A 23,279-nucleotide genomic window follows, 5' to 3' on the forward strand; every position below is an offset into this window, starting at 1 on the left:
GCCTGAGTCGAAGTAATGGTGACTGAGGGAGTTGACAGTACTGAGTCTCAAACACTCTGAGTGGAGTCCAGATGGGGCCTGAGTGGACATCTTCAGTATCGAGTGAGCAGAGACACCTGATGGCTTATCAGAGCCTGATAGTTTTAAGTCTTTAAGCTTAACAGTGCCCTGGTACCTGAGGAACAAGCAGCCTCGTAGGTATTGGGTAGGAGACTGATGAGTGCCGAAGTGGCTGGAGTCATCAGCAACTGCGACTTCTTTGAGGCAGATTCCCTACCTGGAGAACTCTATGCACGGTCTTCAGATAACTTATGAGAAGAATCTTGGTTCATCCTCTTAGTTGCCCTCAAGGAGTGAGGCTCAGAGGCAGCCAACTTATTCGGAGACTGGCATACTGGAAGGATGAGTCCCGCTTGCATGGATCAGAGGCTGGGCACAGCAAGCTCCCCATCATATGTAGTTGAAGTTTGATCTCCCTATTTTCTCGGACTCTAGATTTTAATTCCACACAGAAGCTGCACTTGTGGGAAACATGAGATTCCCCGAGGCAACGGATGCCCTGAGAGTGTCTTTCACTGTCTACACTGCAATTTTATAGCCACACAACCCAACCCTGCTGACCCAGGCTCTGAGACTTGGTGTCGTAGGTTTATCATCACAGTGTAGACATACTACAAGAGGCAATCAAATCTCTCTGTCATTTAACGGACACAAGGGATATCATCCCACATGCACTAAAGAAATTTAGTCTTAAAAGATAAATTGTCGAGAGGGCTGGGTTAACATCATTACATTTTACTTGACACCTGGTCTGGAGAAGTCAGCAGAGCAAAGCTCTATTAAGAAAATAGACTCAGCCATGACTGTAGCACTCAGGGAATATCCTTTCAAGGTTTCCCAAATGCCCAAGAAAAACTGGACATCAGACAAATGAAGGAACAGTCCCTGGAGTGGGGACCTGCCATGTGATCTAATTCTAGAGAATGAGACACACAAAAAACTAACTTTCCCCACAAAGCAAGTGCCTGAATCTAGAACAGATCACTTCTCCTTTACTCCAAGACTTCATAAAAGGAAGAAAGGAAAGTAAATCTTTTGGATGTATATTATGAAGCAATAGATCTTAATATTATCCATCTCTTATCAGAGATGGAAATTTCTAGCCAGCTGGAATGCAACTCAGTCCATTGAGTTCCTGCACTAACTGACACAGGACCCCCAAAGCACAAGAATCTTGGCTAGCCAGCAGACAAGTTGCTGCTTCTGAGTCAGAATGCAAGAGATCATGTTGAAAGATTTGCCACACTGCATTCTCAGGCCTAAGATCCTCCTGGGCCATGAGACTCTAGATGTACTCAGAGTCAGATGTACTCAGAATTATACAGAAGTTACCTTGAAGTGGAGTCTCATTAATACTCTTTGCTTGAAGGAAGACATGCCACACATACCCCAAAGCAGAAGCAGACAAGAATGGACTGCTTGAAAATAACTTATGAGATGTTGCAGGCTATACTCAGCTGTGCAAGGGGCACCATTGTAAGCTTTCCCAATGACAGCGAAGATTAATCTGAACTGGCAGAAAAGGGGCAGTGATTGCATTCATTGTGAATAAAGGTCCAAAATCAGAGACACAGAGAACCCTGAAAACAGAGAGGGTTCATTACATTTGGGTTACCTTGCCAGCTGCTGTGGTGGCTAGTAATCTGTCATTCAAACAAAGACTGCAGAGAGATCTCAGCTCAGGGAGGAGTTTGGAGGCTGGCTGCCTAAACAAGCAGAAAAGTCATGCCATGTTGAAGGAGCCAGATGATCTGTAGGAACAGCTCATGCTTGCCAAAGGAGGCAGGCTGACTCTAAACTCCCCTCTGGTCATGAGAAGGTTAGGTGGAAGGGACAGAGTTTTCCTGCTAGATCCTTAGAAGATTCTCTCCTGTTTGACCAAAGATGCTTTTAGCTGTGATCCAGCTGTGGAATCTGTAGGAAAGGTTATTTGCTTGCTGTCCAATCCTCCCCCTCCCTTTTTCTCTCCAACAGCCACATTTTTCTCATTCTTGCCTTCCCTATGGAACGAGAGAGAGTTAGAGAGAAAAATTAAAGCAGAGTCATGAGGTATGGAGTTCTAGGACAAGGAGACAAAGAACTGAGGGGAACGTTTATGGGCTGGCTCCTTTATACTGGCTATGACTGACAGCTCTTTGCCTCCTTGCTTCATGGAAGACAGAGCCTTAAAGACCATCACAAGGAATCTACCGTAGGATGGGAGAAGAAGTGATGTGTGACACAAAGTTTAATAAAGGGATCCTTTTGAAATTGCCCATGTTCTCTGGGGAGTAGAATGTCAGAATGCACCTTGTTCGTATGGCAGGACATACTGTGTTGCTCTCTGGCAGCAGCCTCTCTGCTCGGGTACACAGACTCATAGCAGCAGCAGTGTGGATCTTGCTGCAATGGTGGAAGCTCGAGCTAGCCACCCAAGCGTGGACCCAAAAGGTCAAGGAGGGCAGGGGTCTGAGCTTGGATGGCGAGCCCAAGCCTCTGCTGTTGCAACAACATCCATACTGCTATTTTTAGTGCACTAGCTTAAGCCCTGCTAGCGCAAATTTGTCTACCCGGGTTGGGATGCTCTCTCAGCCTTAGCTAGACAGCATTTGATTTATATGGGGCCTGGCACATGCTGAAGCATTCCGGGTGTCTCTCAACACAAATAAGGTAAGTATAGAATTCTGGAAAACAAAAAGGTCTTCAGGATCCTTTCAAAAGGGAAAGTTGTAAGTGTGACCATCTGAAGGATTAAGTACAATTTTAATGCTACTAGTGGTAATTTCCCCCCTCTATTTTGGTTACTTCAAATTCCCTCTATTCCATTCCACAAAGTAGGTATAAGTCCTTCAACCATCAGATGGAGACAGAAGCATAGCTCTGTGGTGTTACTCATCTATATGATGAAGACATCTGGCTAACACTGTGCAGCTAAGAGACCTCCTGAGCACTAAAAGGGTTATAAAATAATAAAAAAAAAAAAAAAAAAAAAAAAAACCACAACTAACAACATTTCTCCACTGATATCACAACAGGCATGAATTATAACCCATGTAGTTATTTAAGTGCTAGCTCATGTGCAGACAAGTCATAAGCATATGAGCCACTGCGATGAACCAAAAGGCAAAGGCCCCAAACTATCAATACTGACCCAGAATGAAGAAGAGGAGGGGTTTCAGCAAGCTGGATTAATGTACAGGTAAATAGTCTGTAGGTGGCCAGCACAAAGCAAACTACCTGGACTTCCTGGCTGAGTCATGGAGCTCAGAGTCTTCATTCAGCAGGGCAGCAAGTGGAGAAGGGACTTTTTACCGACTTCAAGTTCAATACAGAACGGGTCAGAATCCAAATGCCTCGACATACCAAAGAGTATGTTCCAAATCTGTTTTGTACTAGAGTTCGAATCTTTACCAGACGACTCCATTTCCTGGATTGCATTCCTTTTTATAGGAAGATGAGGAAGATCGATATCTCACCAGGCATATAGGCAAACTCAAGTAAGAAGCCATGAGGCATAGTGACTAGCAGTCAGTTCACGTGAAGGCAAACCACTAGAGCCTCGTAAGAGGCTGGCTGTTGTGGACTTAAGTCCATTTGTATGCAGGAGCTGCCAGGGCCAGACTAGTCACTCTTGCCCTGAAGAAAGATGGATCAGGCAACTATAACTCTGAAAAGGAAAGGAACTGTATTTTCCCTAGTATACAGGTCTTGGGAGTCTCAAAATCAAAAGGGCTGAGTCTGAAAAGGATTTTTATTTTCTGGGAGCGTTACATTAGCTTTCTCCTTAAAGGATATCACAACGTAAATAAGGCTGTCCCCAAGAAGGCATTCCTGCTTGTGTGAATGGGAGAAATGTACAAGTAGTGAAATCAAGGAATTGCATGGACTGAGTCTGACTTCCAAATTCAGGAAGTTTCTGCTCACAAACCAAACCTCTATCTTCCAAGCCACTGAGAGAAAGAGGGACACACTAGAAATAGAACACTATTTTCTATCTATCTGGGTCTTCATCAGGTGGCCCATCATCATTGTATCTTAAGTGCCTTCTTGCTAACAGAATCAGCAATACATGTCAGGCAAAGGTTGGCCTCTTCCTGTAGGGCTCTGGAGAGCATAAAAGAGGGACAGAATTGACTGCAAAGCACACCATTCATGGGCAAAAAAAGACGGCGGTTAAAATTTCCTATCCAACTACACACAGGTCTACCTCAGCCATCCAGAGAGCTATGTCTAACTGCTTGAGACAGGAAACAACTGCAAAGTATCAGCCAGAAAGCCAAGTCCCTCCACTGGGGCACAAATATTACAATCTCCCTCCAATGGCATAGGACTTACATCCACTGGCTAGGCTAACACAGAGCAGCTTTGGAAAATGAAAGATTTACTTTAACCAAGTTACAATTTTTGGACGACCAGGTGTTTTAGTTAACACCCCAAACTATTCCTTGGTCAATCTCTCGGTCTCTGACATTTCCTGGTACATAAAAGTAATTTGTGTGTAAGAACTACTTATAAAAACCCACGCAGCAAGAGCATCTGTAAGGAAGTGAGTGGAGTAAACATACAGCTCAGATGTTGTGCACACTGGAAAAAATGCACATTTTATTCAAAATTTCTCATACTATATTTAGAGCTACACCCTGTTCTAAGAGATCACCTGTAAACTTTTAAAATAGTCCAACTTAAGCAACAAATAGACCAAGCGGTAAATTCAATGTTTAAAGTGGTATGAAACTCCTGTTATTAAAAAGGGGAATGGTATTTGTTCACTCACCTGCGCATGCAGGTGTGAATTTACTCTTAAATTGTTCAGTTTCCTAAGCTCAGCCACTTCTCTCTCTCTAAATGTGTACTACCGGCTTGATTTTTTCAGAGAAACTGAAAACATATATTTCCTACTGAAGTCAAGGGACTCTGCAGGAGGACCTCTGAAAAATCAGGCCTTATATGCCTGACATATATATTTAGAATGAACACTGCAAAATTATATCATATCAGCTTAACACACCTAAGAACATATTTTCTGGCAGGACATGCATGGAAGATAGCCAGTTTAATTACCATTGAGTCCCACCTCTAAACCTAAACTTGCTAATACAAACCTGTCCTACCGGTAATGGATTTGATTTTTGCTTTAAGCCACTAAATCTGACCTATTACATGAAGAACATGTTGAATAGACCACCACCAATACAGAGAGCACTACTTCTGCAATATGTCATAGCTCAAACAGATCTAACCATAGAAACCAGGTACTCGATTACTGAAAATAAATCTAACAGGAGGACTGAAAACTACCAGTCTGTTGATGTGGTTAACCATCACTGAAAGGGAATAATTTTGCTTGAGTTTTTGCTTTTGTGAAGATGTAGAAATCCTGTTCTCCCATACTAAGGCCAAGTGAAATTACATGATGCAGAACGACATCTGCAATGATGCTGCCAGTCTTTTCATATGTGAATTTATTAAAACACTGCCATTATAAGAAAAAACTGTTCTTAGTCAAAGTGATGCTTTGCCAAGACACAAAGGGAAACTCCCTCACTACACTGCATTTCTTTTGTTTAATAACAGTCTCCTATCTGACATAGTGGAAACTGACCGATTATCTAATTAGTAACATTTGATTTAACAAGTATGTACTATAAAGTCTAGGTGATATTTTATTTCTAAGAGAAAACCAAGCTCAAGAGAGAGATCTCTGCTGAGCTGCTAGCAAAGTTGCCAGTTTGGGTTAGTTCAGCTGGAAAGGGTTAACCATAATAGAGTGCTTTATCAGAGAGACGCGTTCAAGTTATTTATTTCTTTTTGATTAAGCAAATATTAATCTTGCAGGTAGGAAATGTCAGTAAGCAAGGAAAGAGTTACATATATTTAGTCAGCAATATTTACCAGTCATGCTGCTGTCTCTATTTATTCCATTATGAAGTTTACAGTGAACAAATGCTGCATCAAATAACCATGATCCAAAGAGGTTCAAGATGCTGTTGACCTTTGGCCTGCGGGGAGCTGGTAGCGGTCGAGGCTCAGAACTAGTCTGGTTTGGGCTAGACAATGGAGAGGTGGAGGACGACGGCTGGTGCTGCACTTTTGATGTGTGAACAGTGCTAACCTATTTGAATAAAAGAAAAAAGTTTCACCCTATTAGAAATTTTGAAGGCAGTTTTATATTCCTTCATACACAGAAGCAGACCAAATGGAAAAATACTGAAGTACTAAGCATAACATCTTACAGTGCTGGTTTTCATTGTTGCCTTATTCACAGTCACGGCCCGATGCCTTCGGTTATGAGGTGGAGTTGTGTTGATAGCAGTATTCTGGGGCATGCTCAACCTATTTACTGGCGTGGGGGGAGCACTGTCTGACCGGGGTCGTGAAATGCCTGAAGAATAAAAATAAAGCAAATCTCAGTGCAAAGTTCTTTTAGAGCCCTATGGCATAATCGGTATAACTAGATATTAAGGCATTCTGTAAATCATTAGCATCAGAGATTCCCCCAAACACCAGAGAGAGTTAAAAAAGCATCTATCATTCAGTATTAGTAGAGACTGACAACTGGTCCAGAAAAGCATTTGAGTTAAATCTACATGACAGACCACTGCTTATCAAAGGTGAGCAAACACCCACATGAGCACCCAAGAAAGTGGAGGAGTGAGGGTACCAACATATGGTAGAAGGGAATGCAGATGGTTTGTAGAAAGCCACTTTCTTTCTAGTCATGTGTTTAGAACAACCAATTCACTTTTACTCTACATAGAAAGGTCTGAATGAAACTAACAAAAGACAATCCACTTCAACCCCCACTTCAATTAAAAGACCCCGCCCCCCAACGTCTGTCTTAGAAAATGTATTGGGAGATCATTGTGGGATAGAGTGCTTAGTTTCTCTGCAAACCACAAAGATTAATATTTTTAAGGCCAATCTAAGAAACCAGGATACAAGGCGAAAGTGTGCTGCAAGATTCGGGGTGGGGGAGAGATTAACAATAGGCTTTGGCAGGGCATTTAAGAACATAAGAATGGCCATACTGGGTCAGACCAATGGTCCATTTAGCCCAGTATCCTGTCTTCCAGCACTAGCCAATGCCTCAAAGGGAATGAACAGAACAGGGTAATCATCAAGTGATTCATCCCATCATCCAGTCCCAGCATTTGGCAGTCAAGAGGCTTAGGGACACCCAGAATATGGGTATGCATCGCTAGCCACCCTTGCTTATATTGATGGATCTATCATCCATGAACTTATCTAATGTTTTTTTGAACCCAGTTATAGTTTTGGCTATCACAACATCCCCTGGCAAAGAGTTCCACACGTTGACTGTGCACTATGGGTAGTATTTCCTTTTGTTTGTTTTAAATCTGCTGCTAGCTAATTTTGTTGGGCAACCCCTGGTTCTTGTAATTTGTGAAGGGGTAAACAATACTTTCTTATTCATTTCCTCTGTGAGATGCTTAATATATTGAACCTGTCCAGACACTAATCACAGAAACAATCTACCAATATTTTCAGGACAAAGAGAAAAAGAGTTTAGTTACCACTATCATGGTTTATTACCCATATTTAGTTGGAATATTTTTTTAAAAAATTATGTTTCAGGTGGGTAGTCTAAGGCTCCATGACTGCAGAGGAACTGAAGAATGTAAAAGAAAGCTATACAGAAGTAATATTGTGTATTTGTAGTTAGCCCACAGGCTTCTGCTCCGAATCCCAAAGTGACAACCCTATTTTCTGCTGGGTACAGCATTCCAGACTGTGATACATAACTGGAAGCAGGGAGCTACAGTTGGTCCTTATTCACTTTCACCTCTGACCTTTCACTGTGTAGTCTCTCTGACACTAATGGACAAAGCAGTTTTGCTAGGTTACTCGATCGCAACAAAAGTCTCAAGACCAGCCTCCCAATCTAAGCCAGGAGTTAGCCAGCCCAAAATCTGATTTTCCCCATTTGGGGAGAATCAAATATGTGGGAGCAGGCTTAGAAATGCACAAATCAAGCACTATACTTTAAAGATCCAGCCCTTCATAAATATTTATACCAGTGAAGCTTCTTTTAAGATTAAAATGTGAATTCTATATCTGCACTGTTCAACAACTTACAATAAGTCTGCTGTGTAGAAGGTCACTAATCTATTATTTACAAGGCAGTACCAGGTTATTAATAGACATTTTTATCAAACTGATAAATTATAAATTTTTCGCATGTAACATATTAAAACTAAAATCAGCTCCAGGACATTTCCTAAATCAGGGCAGGAAAACAGTGCAGAGAGTCAGGAATGCAAGACTTGGCAACCTTATCTAGCCCAGTACAAACTGACAAGGACAGAACTTTATTTATTTTCAAGTACTTTTACCCTGAAAATTCATCCTAACACAATATGTACTTCAAACCCTTAGTCACTGAGTAATGTATCAAGAGTATATTTAAAGTATATATGAATCTAAACAAATTCAAAAGTTTAACCCATGTAAAACTGAAAGGACAGTGGCAGTTAGCCAGTGTGTAATGTGACACCTCTGCACTTCTGCCTGCACTGGTGCAACATGTAGCACAATACACAAAGCAAACACAATTTACACAGTGTTGAGAGGATTATTAATTTTGTAATTACAAAGAAGCAGTATTCTGTATTAAGCAAACTAACTCAAACAGTCTGTTTGAACTTTACACTTGATAGCAGTTAAACAAATTGTTTAAAGGGACACTACTGGCAGGATCCCAGAAGCATGGTGAACCTTGTTTTTTTCCTATAAATGTTTAAGGGCACCTCTTTCATACCGGAACAAACTTGAAAAGAGTCTATATACAAATTATCAGAAGGGTAGCCGTGTTAGTCTGAATCTGTAAAAAGCAACAGAGGGTCCTGTGGCACCTTTAAGACTAACAGAAGTATTGGAGCATAAGCTTTCGTGGGTGAATGCCCACGAAATGCCCACTTACATCTGATGAAGTGGGCATTCACCCACGAAAGCTTATGCTCCAATACTTCTGTTAGTCTTAAAGGTGCCACAGGACCCTCTGTTGCTATATACAAAGTGAAAGTGGCTTTGAGCACTCTGTGTTCCCCACCAGAACTAAACTTATTTTTGATTTTAAAAAGTCCACATTCCTCAAAGCCCAGCTTCCATTAGATCCTGCAGTGAGGTCATAATTCTTCATTTATGACATCATTCTTAGCATGGTTATTGCAGCACAATTGCAATGTTATGACTTCACTGAAGCTTAGATAAGCAGCAGCGATAGCTTAGGGATCAAAATGTTGTAATCCGTAGTAATTCTGAGTAAGATTATGTAAAACAGAAAACATGTTGTTAATACAAATATTTTTAAAGTTGATGCATTTGGAAGTTTGTTCCAATGTGAAAGTTTTACTCTACATCTGTTTGCAAAGTCACTGCAATTTATGTATAATGTTTTAAACATCAAATACTTCAGATTAATACTTTGTTTAAAAGCAAAACAAAACAAAAAACTAGCCCCGTGACCAGCCCCCTGATAAACCAATGGGTAAAGAAACTGGAACAGATTTCAATTTTAGATTTCTTCAAGGCTATAGTAAATAGTTAACATTTTTAAGTCACCATACTGTAACAATGTCCTTTTAGCAAATTCAAATATTTCTTCTTATACAAAAATTGAAACAACACTATTACAAATAATGACAGAATACTGCAGCTTTTACAACATGGTTTGGTACATCAGTATTAGTTATCAACCCTTCTGCCCAGATTCTTGCTACCAAAATGAGTGCAACAAGAGTCAAGACTTAATACCATATCTGGGTAATCTTTCACACCCACTGTTCGTAAAGGCTGCAACTCCTAGAGAAGAAAGAAATTAATTTGCTGCTTTCTGCAATATACAATAGAAGCATTTAATAAAGCCATTCTTTAGAAAATGAAATATATGCTCATTGAATTATGTTTGCAACAAGCAACATGCTAGTGAAAATGGATTAGTAGTATACAAATATTACATGTTAATATAAACAAGTATTACTAGTCAAAAGAATATTCGTTGCTTTATAAAAGCAGTGTGGCAATTAAGATTTTTCTTTTTATTTGAGGGAACTAAACTGTCCAGGTTCCTTCAAAGGAGGAAATGTAAACTAGGTAGCATTATGTTAAAGATTAACTTTTTTTTCCTGAGCATAGTAGTGACATGTATTTATTCTATAGTCTACCACAACCTGTTTTATCAGTTCAGACTTCTGGAGTCATAACAGATTATTTGTTTGTTAATATTAAAAACCATCAGTCAAAAAGTAGAGAAGGGGCAGTAAGATCTGAAGTACAATATAGCACACAGAACTCTGAGGAAGTTTTAAGTCTAGATAAACCTTCAGGAAGTTAAGAGGCATAATGCCTAATACTTCAAAAACTCTACATAAATTATATAATGTTACCAAATAACATTTTTAAACCTGAGGGCCTAAATTAGACTCCTAAGAGGCACCTAAATAAAAGTGGCTCATTTTCCACCAATGCTGAGCATCTCATGGACTTCAATGATTATTAATTTGTATTTGCAATAGCAATACAATCAAAGACAGTGCTTCATAGTAATAAGCACTGAGCCTCAAAGCGCTTTATAAATTAAATTGTTGGTGCTCAGAACCTCTGAAAAACAAGGTGACTTAGCCCTGTTCTACACCGGGGGGGGGGGGGGGGAAAATCGATCTAAGTTACGCAACTTCAGCTACATGAATAATGTAGCTGAAGACGACGTACTTGGATCGACTTACTGTGGTGTCTTCACCGCGGTGAATCGACTACTGCCTGCACCTCTCACAGTGGTTGAATACGGGAGTCAATGGGAAAGCGCTCAGGGGTCGATTTATCGCAACCCCCACCAGATTGATCACTGCCCGCCAATCCGGCAGGTAGTGTAGACATACCCTTAGAGCAGTGGTTCCCAAACTGGGGTTCGTGAACCCCTGGGGGTTCACGAAATGTTACAGGGGGTTCTCGGGAAAAAATTCCCTAATGGCGGACAGAGCTGCCTTAGGGACCCCGGGCAGCACGGGACCAGGAGCCCGGAGCCCCTGGACTTCCAAGAGCTAAGCAGATCAAAGCAAGCACATCTATCACACTGAGGAGATTTAAACTTCAAGACTCCTTATAAGAAATGGAAAGGGAAGTGGATATTTTTTGCTGTTTTTAAAATTAAATAGGCAGCTAGTATTGTTTTTAAAATTATTATGAAGAACAAGTTTAAGCTTTGTTGTAACATGTTTGCGCTTGAACTGCTCATAGGGTGACCAGATGAGATAAAGAAAATACTGGGGGCAAAAAAAAGCCGGGGCAAAATATCGGGACAAAAGTTGCATCCCGACCGATCTCTGGGACAAACAGCTCAAAATCGGGACGGTCCCGATTTTATCGGGACGTCTGGTCACCCTAACTGCTCAAGACGTGAATGCTTGTATAAGAGGAACTCTTTGAGTTGGCTTCTTAGATACCTTCATGCTGTTTCACATCTGATACTCCTTGATGAAACATAGGAGCCTTGTCTTATAACAAGCTTATTCAAAGTGATACAAGCTACGAAAGTGAGATCTTGGAAGAGTGTTGCCATTTTCATAATGTAATAAAAATACTGTAATGATAAATAATAATTAATAATAGTGTGTAATAAGCATGTCATAAAAACAAATTTTATATTTGCAAGATCACTGCTTTTATCATTTATTCTCAGGTAAAGGAGAAAATCCCTGGAAATATTCTTTTTTAGGAGGGGGTTTGCGAGACTTGACATTTTGGTGAAAGGGGTTCACAGGTTGTTAAAGTTTGGGAACCACTGCCTTAGAGGCCTGATTTTGGAGGCCCAGTTTACCAATCTTGGCCATACTGTATTAAGCCCAGCTTTTCAGAACTGTGTACACATTTGTAGGATGATTCACGCAAATGTAATAACTATGCACATAACTGGCCAGTTAGAAGTCTTATTTACCATTTGCAGGTAAATTCGCTGTGAGAATGTGTGCAATAGCGTTAGTTATGCATGGAGGAAACAAAACAAAAAACAAACAAACCAAAAAAAACCATGCACACAATTCTGAAAATCCGGACCTAAAAGCATAAACAAAGATTACTTGAAGTCTTGTATTAAATTATGACAGATAGGTGATGTTCTAACTATACACAAATAAGTGGAAAGATTACCTAGGAACGCATCCACTAAACAGCTGATCCCACGCATGGCACGAAAGAATATATGAGGCAGATGTTTAAGGCAGGGATACTGATTCAATTCTTGAGTCATTCCACTCACATTCAGAAACTGCTCCTGAAATTTGGGGGTAGAGCTTATAATGGCTGGGTTACTCAAATCCACTGGATTACTATTAAAAAAAAAACAAAAAACAAAAACACCACCACATTTTAGTGTACTCGTAGCAGCTAAAATCTTAACACCCAAACATGCAACCTTTGATAGTCAGACAGTGTGTGTGTGTGTAACTTAAGAAAATTTAAAAGGACACTCAATTTAAGATGGTTTGGTTTTACAAAACTAATTTCTTTGCCAACACCTTAGATAATAAGAGAATTGTTTCTGGTTATTCTCTCAGCTTGGAGAAATCAGTTGCACTTTCAGAGTCTTAATGCTACAACATTTTGGTTTTTAAGGCTGCAAGAGCATGCTTTCAGATGTTATAATTATTTTTAGAAAGCATTTAGAAACATTTCTACTGACCTGAAGTTTTATAAAAACCTGTTTTTATAAAAATCAATTATAATCACGGTCAGTGAATGGAGCTACCATCTCAAATTCAACCTGGTGAAGATCTAGAGAATACATTGTAGATAACAATCCTGCAATTGCAGAGGGATGGATCAGTTACAGAGAAGGTCTTTTCCATCCAGATTCTCACGAGCTAACAGAACCTAACACTGGTTAAGAGTCGTAGCCCTCATTAGGGTATTTCTTCTAAAATGACGGGCAATGAATAAAATATTGAAATTGAGCATTATAGAGCAGTGACCAAATCTAATGCTCTGCTTTGTAGAGGGTTGAGATGGCACTTAAGAATATTTAAATTGCTGCCATCAGATTTCAGACCTGCTAAAGAAGACCTACAAAGGAAAAATTTGTGCCTATTTTTTCCCCCCCTTATGATTGATACAAAACCCTTAAAAGCCTGTCGAGGCTAGAAGAGTATGGCAAATGGAGGACTAGCCCAATGGTGACATCAAAAGGACCAGGAATGAGAGGTGAGCAATTGAAAGGGAGTGGGAAAGGGAAAGGAATTTTTAGTTAGTAAAACAAAAACAGTTTTAACAGTAACACCTATATAACTGCAATAACTAGTTAACATTTTAGCTACAGGAAATTTTTATTTAAAGATATAACAGCCATTCATAAGATATCATAGTTCACAAGGAATGCCTAAAGATTCTTTAACTAAACCAATGCAGACCAAACCTGACATATTTGGATATTTCTGATTTAAAAAACAAGAAATACACATATTGTAACAACCTTCCAGGTCGTCATCGATAAACGGTTACTAACCTTCCGTAACTGCTGTTCTTCAAGATGTGTTGCTCATGTCCATTCCAACGCACCACGTGCGCCACCGCCGGAAAGTTACCCCTCAGCGGTATCTGTGCCCTCATAGCGCCAGTATACAGGGGCCTGTCACCCTGCCAATTCCTTCTTGCCAGCTAACTCTGACAGAGGCGCAGGAGTCTGGGATGCGGAAGGACATGAGCAACACATCTTGAAGAACAACAGTTATGGAAGGTTTGTAATCATTTTTTGTTTTTTTTTCCTTCAAGTGCTTGCTCATGTCCATTCCAATGTAGGCGACTCCCAAGCAATTATGCAGGTGGAAGGTTTGAAGTTCATTAGCATGCTGACACAATCTCTGGCTTGTTGGATGATGGCATAGTGTGACACAAACATGTGGACTGACGAGCAAGTTGCCGCTCTACAAATACCCCGATTGGAACTTGTGCCACGAATGCTGCAGACAATGCTTGAGCTCTCGTAGAGTGGGCTGTCAACTGAGGATCTGGGAGCTTTGCTAGAGATCATAGCATGAGCTGATACAGAAAGTGATCCATGATGACATTCTCTGGGCTGAGACTGGCTGGCCTTTTGTTCTGTCAGCAATGGGTATGAATAGCTGGGCAGTCTTCCTAAAGGGCTTGGTCCCCTCTACACAGAAAGCGAGCACACGCCTCACATCCAGTAAGTGGAGTCTCTGTTCCTCTCTTTGTGTGTGGATTAGGATAGAAGACTGGCAGAAAGAGGTCCTGGTTACTATGGAATTGACAGACCACCTTTGGTAGAAAGGATGGGTATGGCCACAGCTGTACCTTGTCCCTGAAGAAGACCGTATACAGTGGCTTGGAGATAAGAGCCTGGATCTCTGAGACCCTTCTGGCAGAAGTAATGGTGACTAGGAAAGCCACCTTCTAAGACAGATAGAACAGGGAGCATGTTACCATTGGCTCGAATAGATGTCCTGTTAGCCTAGTCAGCACCATATTGAGATACCTGTGGGTACAGCCGTTCACAGATTGAGTTTGAGAAGACCGACCGGCCGGCCGCCCACCCAAGGGTGAAATGCAGAGATTGCAGCTAGATGGATGACCCCGTCAGACCCTCTTGCTTTAAGTGAAGCAGGTAATCTAAAATGAAGGGCAGTGATGACTCAGTAGGCGAAACACCCTTCTGCATTGACCAGATCGAGAATCTTTCACTTTGCCAGGTAAGTGGCCCTAGAAGACTGCTTCCTGCTACCCAAGAGCACTTCATGAACCGGCCCCGAGCAAGCCCATTCTGCTGGGTTCAGCCATGGAGCTTCCATGCTGTGAGGTGGAGCGATTTAAGGTTTGGGTAACATAGGCGACTGATCTTGAAAGATCAAGTCCAGAAGTAGTGATAGGGTGATGGAGGTGTCCGTCGAGAGATCTAGGAGGGTGGTGAACCAGTGCCTGTGCGGCCAGGCCAGACCTGGCCCATCAGGATCAGCCCTGTCCTATCCCTTCTGACCTTCAGAAGGACCCTGTGTATGAGAGGAGTGGGAGGGAATGTAGAGAAGACCTGGTGTCTGTGAGCGAACCCAAACGGTGGCCTAGGAAGGAGCAGAACTGAAGACACTTCCTGTTGTACTTCACTGCAAACAGATCTACCTGGGGAAATCCCCATCTCTGAAAAACATGACGTCTGCACGAATGGACCACTCGTGATGGTTGGAAAAGGATTTGCTGAGATGATCCACTAACTTGTTCTGCGACCCTGGGAGGTAGGAGGCTTTGAGGTGAATGGAATGGGCTATACAGAAATCCCATAGGCACAAACCTTCTCACATAGGGGAGAGGAGCGAGCTCTGCCCTGCTTGTTTATGTAAAATATTGCTGTTGTGTTGTCTGTGAGGACAGACATGCAGTTGCCCTCCAGATGCGGATGGAAAGCTTGGCAGGCTAGGCACACTGCCTGCAATTTTCTCACACTGATGTGCAACTCAAGTTCCTCTGGGGATCAATGGCCTTGAGTCCTGAAGGTCCCTAGGTGAGCCCCCCATTCCATCTCCGATGCATCTATGACAAGAGACCTTGACGGTGGAGGTCTCAAGAATGGGACTCCTGCACACACCGTCTCCAGGTCCAGACACCAGAGGAGGGTGGAAATCACCAAACAGGGGAAAATGAGACCACCTTGTCCAGGTGATGCCAACCAAGACTGGAGAAGTCTTAATTGCAGTCTTGTGCATTGCACCACATGGGTGCACGATGCCACATGCCCTAGAAGCTTTAAGCAGTTTCTTGCTGTAGTGATGGGGTGATCTCTCAGGCTCTTTAGGAGTGCCTCTATAGCTCTGAGCTGACTCTCTGGGAGAAAAGCTCTGGCCTGGTTTGCATGGAGGACTGCTCCTATAAATTCTATTATTTGAACTGGGGAAAAAGTGGATTTTTGCATATTTGTCGACAGCCCCAGGTCCTGAAAAGTTGACTGTATCAGTTTTACATCTGCTTCCATATGGCCCCTGGACCAATCTCTGACACCAGCACCCCTTGTCTCCTCAGGAAGGCTGCAACAACTCTCATGCACTTCGTGAACACCCATGGAGCTGCTGACAGACCGAAATGGAGTACCGTAAACTATTACTATTGTGGTTTACCACAAATCGTAAGTACCTTCTGTGCCCTTGAAAGATAGCAATCTAGAAATATATGTCCTTTAAATCAAGGACGGCGTACCAGTCCCCTGGATCCAGACAGCGGATAATGGAGGCCAAGGAGACTATGCAGAACTTCAGTTTCTTCACGAACCTGTTGAGGTTTTGCAAATCCAACAGTCATTCTGAGGTCGCTGTGATGCTGTATGGAATATGAGAGACATTTATAAGACTATTGATACCAATATTATAAAATTGGGGGGAGGGATAGCTCAGTGGTTTGAGCATTGGCCTGCTAAACCCAGGGTTGTGAGTTCAATCCTTGAGGGGGCCACTTAGGGATCTGGGGCAAAAATCAGTACTTTGTCCTGCTAGTGAAGGCAGGGGGCTGGACTCGATGACCTTTCAAGGTCCCATCCAGTTCTAGGAGATAGGATATCTCCATTAATTTAATTTAATTGTAAGGAATCTGATCAGATATGCTGTGTAAGGTATCCGTGAAAATGTTATGATTTGCCAAGTATGATAATCTTGTTTATGTGTTTGTATCACCTTTGTTTCATGAGTTATAGATATGTATATCTGTATTTCAAACTTGTTCTGTGCATCTGGGTGACACCCCAGAGAGATAGGCTAGGCAGTGCCGATGCCAGTTTGATGGCCCATCAAGGGTTCAGCTGTACAATGAACCCACTGAAAGGAGCCAGGGAATACACTTTAGGAGTCAGCAGGACTTGTAGGGGCATGCCTATGGACAGAGAAGAACTCTAAGGCTTTTCTATGTGCTATGAAGCTTGTGTTCGGGACACAGGAAGTACAAGCCACATGGCAAAAGGAATATAAAGAGCAGCTGCATTGTCTCAATTTGGTCTTCATTCCTGTTTCTTACCTCTGGAGTAACTTTCCTACAAACAAAGCGCTGAAAGACCTATCTAAGCTGTGGATGTATTCCAGAGGGACTTTCAAGCCAGCAAACTCACTAATACTGCTAAGAACCTCAGAGATGGACTTTGAAGTCTATGTATCTGAGTGCTTTATCACTTAACAATTCTCTTCTTGGTTCTCTTATAATATAACACTAAAGGGCTGATTGGCAGTGTGGTATTTTGGGGAAGATCCAAAACTAATATTGACCTAGTAACGTGGCTGACCCTTTGGGGTCAAAAGAACATTTTGTAGATGTGAGCAAAGTTTTTAAATAACTTCTCACTGTACTGGACCTAGGTGCTGATTGGGAGCCAGAGAACTGGAATGCAATAAAGGGGGCAGTATGATTTCTTTTTTTAGCTTCTCGATAATCAGTGTGGGGGATCAGTAGCACAGTTTGTGACTGGCTGGTGAGTTTAACTTCAGTGTTAACCACCAGTTTTGGGAGTGTCTGCACTCTTCTGCAGCCTGCCCTGACCTTGGCATTTTCAGTGATGGCTGCCCCAGGCACCCCGGGTCACAGTCGCCACTGGTCTTTGGGATTAGGAAGTAACGGGAGTAGAACCCTCAACCCCTTAGCACTGGTGGAAACTTCACCACTGCTCCCATGGATTAGGAGCAACTGCACCTCTTTGGCTAGAACAGTGGTCTCCAAAGTGGGGTGCACAAGAGGATCCTTGGGGGTGCGCGGCAGGAGGATTTTTTTTTGCGCTTCGGCAGTTCGGGTGGGAGTCCGAGCGGCTTTTTTTTTTGGCGCTTTGGCAAAAATGGTAGAGCCAGCGCAGCAAGGGGTGCGCATATATATATATATATATATATATATATATATATATTTATATATATTTTTTTTTTTTTTTTTTTTTTTTTTTTTTTTACACACACACTGGTAGGGGTGCGCGATCAAAAAATTTGGAGACCACTGGGCTAGAAGTCTCTCATGAGAAGGGTCCCTGAAGGAGGACAGGGAGGGTGAGAAGGAGGGGAACAACTGAATTGAAGAGCGTATCCCACTTCTACCATGCACAGCACCCAGCAATCCATGGTAATGCAGGCCCATGCCTGATAGAAGTGAGACAACGGTCCACAAACGTAGGGGAAATAGGCTCCAGACACCGTCCTGGTATGCCATCCTCAGGCGTACCCTCAAAAGGCCTGTTTAGACACCACCAAATGTCTTGGTGGGCAAGTGCTCGGGCAGATGAGGATTGGGACAGAGGCTTCCTTCTATAGCCTGTTCTTTTTCCTGCTGTATTCCTGTCTCTTCTGCGGAGGGTAGAACCTGGCCATTGGTTGGGGCTTATAGTGCTTCCTAGCAGGAGCTGGTGTACATAGACCCAAGGATTTCAGAGTAGCCCTCGAGTCTTTCAAGATATGGAGCTCCAAATCAGTTTGCTCTGAAGAGAGTGATTTGTCTTCGGACAACAGGTCCTAGATTGCCTGCTGGACTTCATAGGGCAGACTCTCATGACCACTACCACCAAAGCCATGGAGCAGGCTACTGTGTCCAGAGCCGCCTGGAGGGACGCCGTGGCCACCGCTTTGTCTTCCTCCACTACAGCCGAAAACTCACCCCGGGATTCCTGCAGCAAGAGCTCCCTGAACTTTGCCATAGCACTCCAGGAATTAAAGTCATACTAACCCAGGAGCACTGGGTGGTTGGCTATCCTGAGCTGGTGGCTCAGTAGAGTAGACCTTTCTGCCAAAAAAAGTTGATTTTTTTGGCATCTTTGGCCTTAGGGCTTGGCACCGGTTGCCTCCGTCTCTCCCTTTTGTTCACCGCAGAAACAACCAGCGAGCCTGTTGTGGCGGGAGGGCAATATACAAAAATGTATACCCCTTGGGAGGGACAAAGTACTTCCTCTCCATCCTCTTAGCAGGAGGTTGGAGGGATGTGGGAGTCTGCCAGAGAACTTTTATAGGCTCCAGGATGGCATCCTTCAATGGCAGGGCTACCCGTGATGGTCCTGAGGCCATTATAATATCCACTAAGGCATGGGAGGATTCAGAGAACTCCTCTGGTTGAATGCCCAGGTTCTGGGCTACCCTCCTCAGGAGTTCTTGGTGCACCCTATAATCCTCCTGGGTGGGCACCATAGCTGTTCCCACCACTGCCTCGTTGAGAGGGGAAGATGGAGAAGCCTGCACAGGCACCTAGCCCTGTATTTCTCCCTCTGCTCCATATAGGTCCCGTGAGGGGGCATCCTCCTGCTCAGCACCAGGCTCGGCAGCGGGGGACCGATCCCTGTTTCAAGAGAGATGGCTGGGGAGCTCATGCCGCCAATATCGCAGAATACAATCTTATGGACTGGGACCCCTGGATAGGTTGGAATGCTCAGGGATTCCAAAATGGCCACTGCAGGGGCATTTGCCATTGTGCTGGTGGCCATGCCACCAGTAGCATTCCCCGGCCCACGTCCAGTCGCAGAGTGCTGCCTATTGGAGCAACGTCTGCTCCTGCGTGAGGCTTAGGACTTTGCTCCCGAATCAGAGTCTGAGGAGTGGCTTCTTGGCAACCAAGGCAGGGTACTGCCGACCAGTGCCAGAGAGTGGTGCCATGAATGAGGGGATTTGTGCCACGCCATCATGATCAGCTCGCCCTTCACCAGCACCTGTCTCAGTGCCATGGTGGCCCTCAGTTCTGGTGCGGCCACTGACTGCTCCCGAATGGCCGAGGATGGTGGCACCATGGGGGAAAGGAGGTCCCCCACAGCCTCGGGCATAGACGGTAAAGCTAGGGCTGTCATGCCGCGGTGGCTCTCCCTTGGCGGGGAGTCCAATGGTACTAGACTCAACGACACCCTTTCCAGGGCTGGAGTCGACGATGCTGCACACCCTGTTGGCACCTCCAAGTGGCCCAGCACGGGTTGCACTCTACCAGAAGAGTTATCGCCTGCAGACCTCGGGGTTGGAGAGTGCCTCCAGTCCGTCTTTTTTTGCTTTTTCTTAGGCACCGGCGATTGTGTGCAGTGCCAAGAGTCCCGTGCCAGAGTTGATTTCCTCTGTGCTGGGGACTTACATTGGTGCTGGAAGCCCCAAACCATCAGTGGCAAAGTCCTTCCTTGGTATCGGGGATGTGGAACAGCACTGCACCACCCTGAGAGACTCCAGAGCACTTCTTACTAACCTATAAGTACATGGTTCCGATTCCCCGTGAGCAGCTCCAAAGGGGGATGGAGCGCTGCTTCCATATGGGGGAAACTTAAGTCTAGCATCCCTGTCCTTTTTTGTCCCGGGCCTGAAGCTCCTGCACCATTCCTGCACGTGGGCCTCTCCCAGGCACTTAAGACAGCTATTGTGTGGGTCACTAACTGACATTGGTTTGTGGCATGCCACACATGGTTTGAACCCTTGGGACCAAGGCATACTGTGATGCAGGGCGGCCTAGCCCCGCTAAGCGGGGATCGCGACTACCTATATTACACTACTTAGCTAACAACTAACTTAATCCTAACAGTAACTATTTAAAATTTTTACTGAAAAAAGTCCACTGAAAAAAGGCATTTGCAGAACGCAAGGGACGAGCCGAAGTTCCAGCAACCATCACGGGTGGTAAGAAGGAACTGAAGAAGTGGTGGGGTGGCAGCCCCTATATGCCAGCGCTATGAGGGCACGACTCCAAGGGCACCACAGCCGACCTGACGGATACCACTGGGAGAAGGGGATGGGGGACTTTCCCACGGTGGTACATGCACACCTACATTGGAATGGACATGAACAAGCACTTGAACAACATAAACAAAAAAAAGGATGTACACCCATATTAAAAAACATGACCTACAAAGATTATTTAATACCCCACTGAGATGAATGGAAGCAATTCACATCTCCTAGAGCTATTGTTTTAGTCTTCCTGCTTACAATCTCATAAGACAATCCGGTCACATTTGCAATTTTTTCTCCAAATCATAAGTTAGCTTTTTTTTTTTTTTTTTTGGCAGACTCTTAAATTCTGCAAAAACCAGTAAGTTCAAAGTTGTACGAGAAAAAAAGTGTTCTAACTCCCACTCACAGCCCTTGTTCTTGTTGCACTGTCACAATGAGGACTTTTAGTAGGCTTTATTCATTTCAGACACTTAACATTAGTTCTCTCTCCTTCCTGGGAGGACTTCACTCACATCCAACCTGGATTTGTTGATATTCTTGCATGCTTTATACCATGCTCATTTATAAGTATGACATTACCTCAGCATATGTAAAAAGCGAAACCAGGTCTGTGCAATGCACTCGTTGTCCATTTCAGGAGGAATCAGACTGGCATCTTCATCAGGAATTTTAAATGGAGGAAATGAAGGTCCATATGTAAAACGCAGCAATCTAGGGGACAAGTCAGTAAGGCTGTCATTACATCAATACTCCTCACACTTGCACTGTAGTTACATTTGTAAAAAGATGCACCATATATTGTTTTAAGCACATATAAAATAAAAAACTACTCACAAACCTTACTAAATAAATCATGAACTTTTTACAGTCATCCATTCAAAATTAAACATCAATCCATTTAACCCTCGCTATCCCACCCTTCTCAAAAGATTCAGCCTATAGCCTTGGAGCATGCCTGAAGTTCAGTGTGCTTGGACTCTGTCAGACTAAGAAGGCATTCCAGATGCCGGGGCCCTCTATGAAAACACTCTGCCAGCACACCCTAGCTGTTTAAAACCAGGGGACTACCAGCTTGTGTGCCATGTGTTTTTTTAACTGACAAGGTATCGCGCAAGGAGAGAGGCTGTTTCTCAAGTAATTAGGTCCCAAACCACTTAGGGCTTTTATTGATTTGAATCAACACATTGAATTACACCTGGAAACAAAGAGCCAGTGCAGATCCATGTGTAATGTATGCTCTCCATGAGGTGCCAAGCTTAGCAAGCAGACCCACTACAATCTGCAGAAGCTGGAGTCTCCAAGTGGTCCTGAAGTATAACACCACAAAGTACATTACAATGATCCAATCTCAAGGTGGTAAAGGCCTGGAAAACTGAAGTGAGGTCACAGTTGGAAAGAGTGATAACCTTCTGGCCAAGCAGCGATGGAACAAACCTTTCTTATGCTTTCTGACCATCCAAAAGAAACTTAGGATCCAACCCACCGCCACCTCCAATTCCTCTATCTTGCAAACCCATGAGAAATGGCAGACAGATTCCAATTAGAATTGTCTCATTCTTCTCCAAATTGAGTCCCTGCCACCTCAATCTCAAGTTTTTACTCTTCTCAAAATTATCCAATCTGGGAGGGGTGGGGGGGAGAGGGAACAAAACCTCACTTGATATTTTCCACTCCAACTAGTGCCCCATCTGAGCTAATTGAGACTGCTGTCTGTGACGCTGCATGGAATATGGGTGAACATTTAAAATACCGATACCAATATTACAAAATAGCAATGAATAGTATACAATATATACCTTACATGGCGTCAGTGGAAAAGTTATAATCTGCTAAATATGATAATATTGTTATATCTATCTATAGCTAATCTTCGTATCATGAATTATAAATGTGTGTGCTATAGCTGTATCTCAAACTTGCCCTGTGTTTCTGGGAGACACCCCCAGACAGATTGGCATCAGCACTATCCAGCCTGCTTGATGGCCCATCAAGGGCAATCAGCTGTACAACGAACCCATTGAGAGAAGCCGGGGCTACACCTAGTCAGGGGGACATGTAGGGACATGTTTATGGACAGGGGACTCCAAATACTTTTCCATGCCCTTGTGCTGTGAGCTTGTGTTTGGGACAAAGGATATACAAGCCACATGGCAAAGGATATAAAAAGGCAGCTGCATCATCTCCAGTTTGTCTTCAATCCTGCTTCTCACCTCTGGAGTGAGTTTTCTACAAATTGAAGCTTTGAAAAAAGGACTGATAGACCCATCCAAGCTTTGGATATGATCCACAGATACTTTACAAGCCACCAAACTCTCCAGTGCTGTTAAGAACCTGATATATGAACTCTGAAGTCATATGTACATGTATCTAATTACTTTGACTCTTTAACAACTCTCTTCTCTTTTATTTCTTTTCTTATATAATAAAACATTTAGTTTTAGATAATAAAGGATTGGCTGGCAGAGTTATATTTTGGGTAAGATCCAAACAAGTACTGATCTGGTACTGTGTCTGGTCCTTTGGGGATAAGAAGAACATTTTGTAAAGTGAACAGAGTTTTAAGTAACTTCTCACTTTACT

At 43.1% G+C, this 23,279-nt stretch overlaps 1 protein-coding gene across 4 annotated transcripts in view; it reads right to left on the minus strand.

The window, feature by feature from the left end:
• RALGAPB (Ral GTPase activating protein non-catalytic subunit beta) overlaps positions 1 to 23,279 on the minus strand; it is a 129,407-nt gene that overhangs the window by 76,314 nt on the left and 29,814 nt on the right. For 2 of the 4 annotated variants that reach the window (XM_054045322.1, XM_054045321.1), the window contains exons 6-10: positions 21,279 to 21,410; positions 12,205 to 12,383; positions 9,814 to 9,861; positions 6,273 to 6,421; positions 5,932 to 6,151 (exon numbers count right to left, since the gene is read on the minus strand). In XM_054045322.1, coding sequence (XP_053901297.1) covers positions 5,932 to 6,151; positions 6,273 to 6,421; positions 9,814 to 9,861; positions 12,205 to 12,383; positions 21,279 to 21,410 — 728 coding nt within the window. The remainder of the gene's footprint in view (positions 1 to 5,931; positions 6,152 to 6,272; positions 6,422 to 9,813; positions 9,862 to 12,204; positions 12,384 to 21,278; positions 21,411 to 23,279) is intronic. The other 2 variants (XM_054045324.1, XM_054045323.1) reach the window with 1 other exon arrangement.

This window comes from Malaclemys terrapin, chromosome 12 (genome assembly GCF_027887155.1).
Source record: "Malaclemys terrapin pileata isolate rMalTer1 chromosome 12, rMalTer1.hap1, whole genome shotgun sequence".
Classification (NCBI taxonomy): domain Eukaryota; kingdom Metazoa; phylum Chordata; order Testudines; family Emydidae; genus Malaclemys; species Malaclemys terrapin.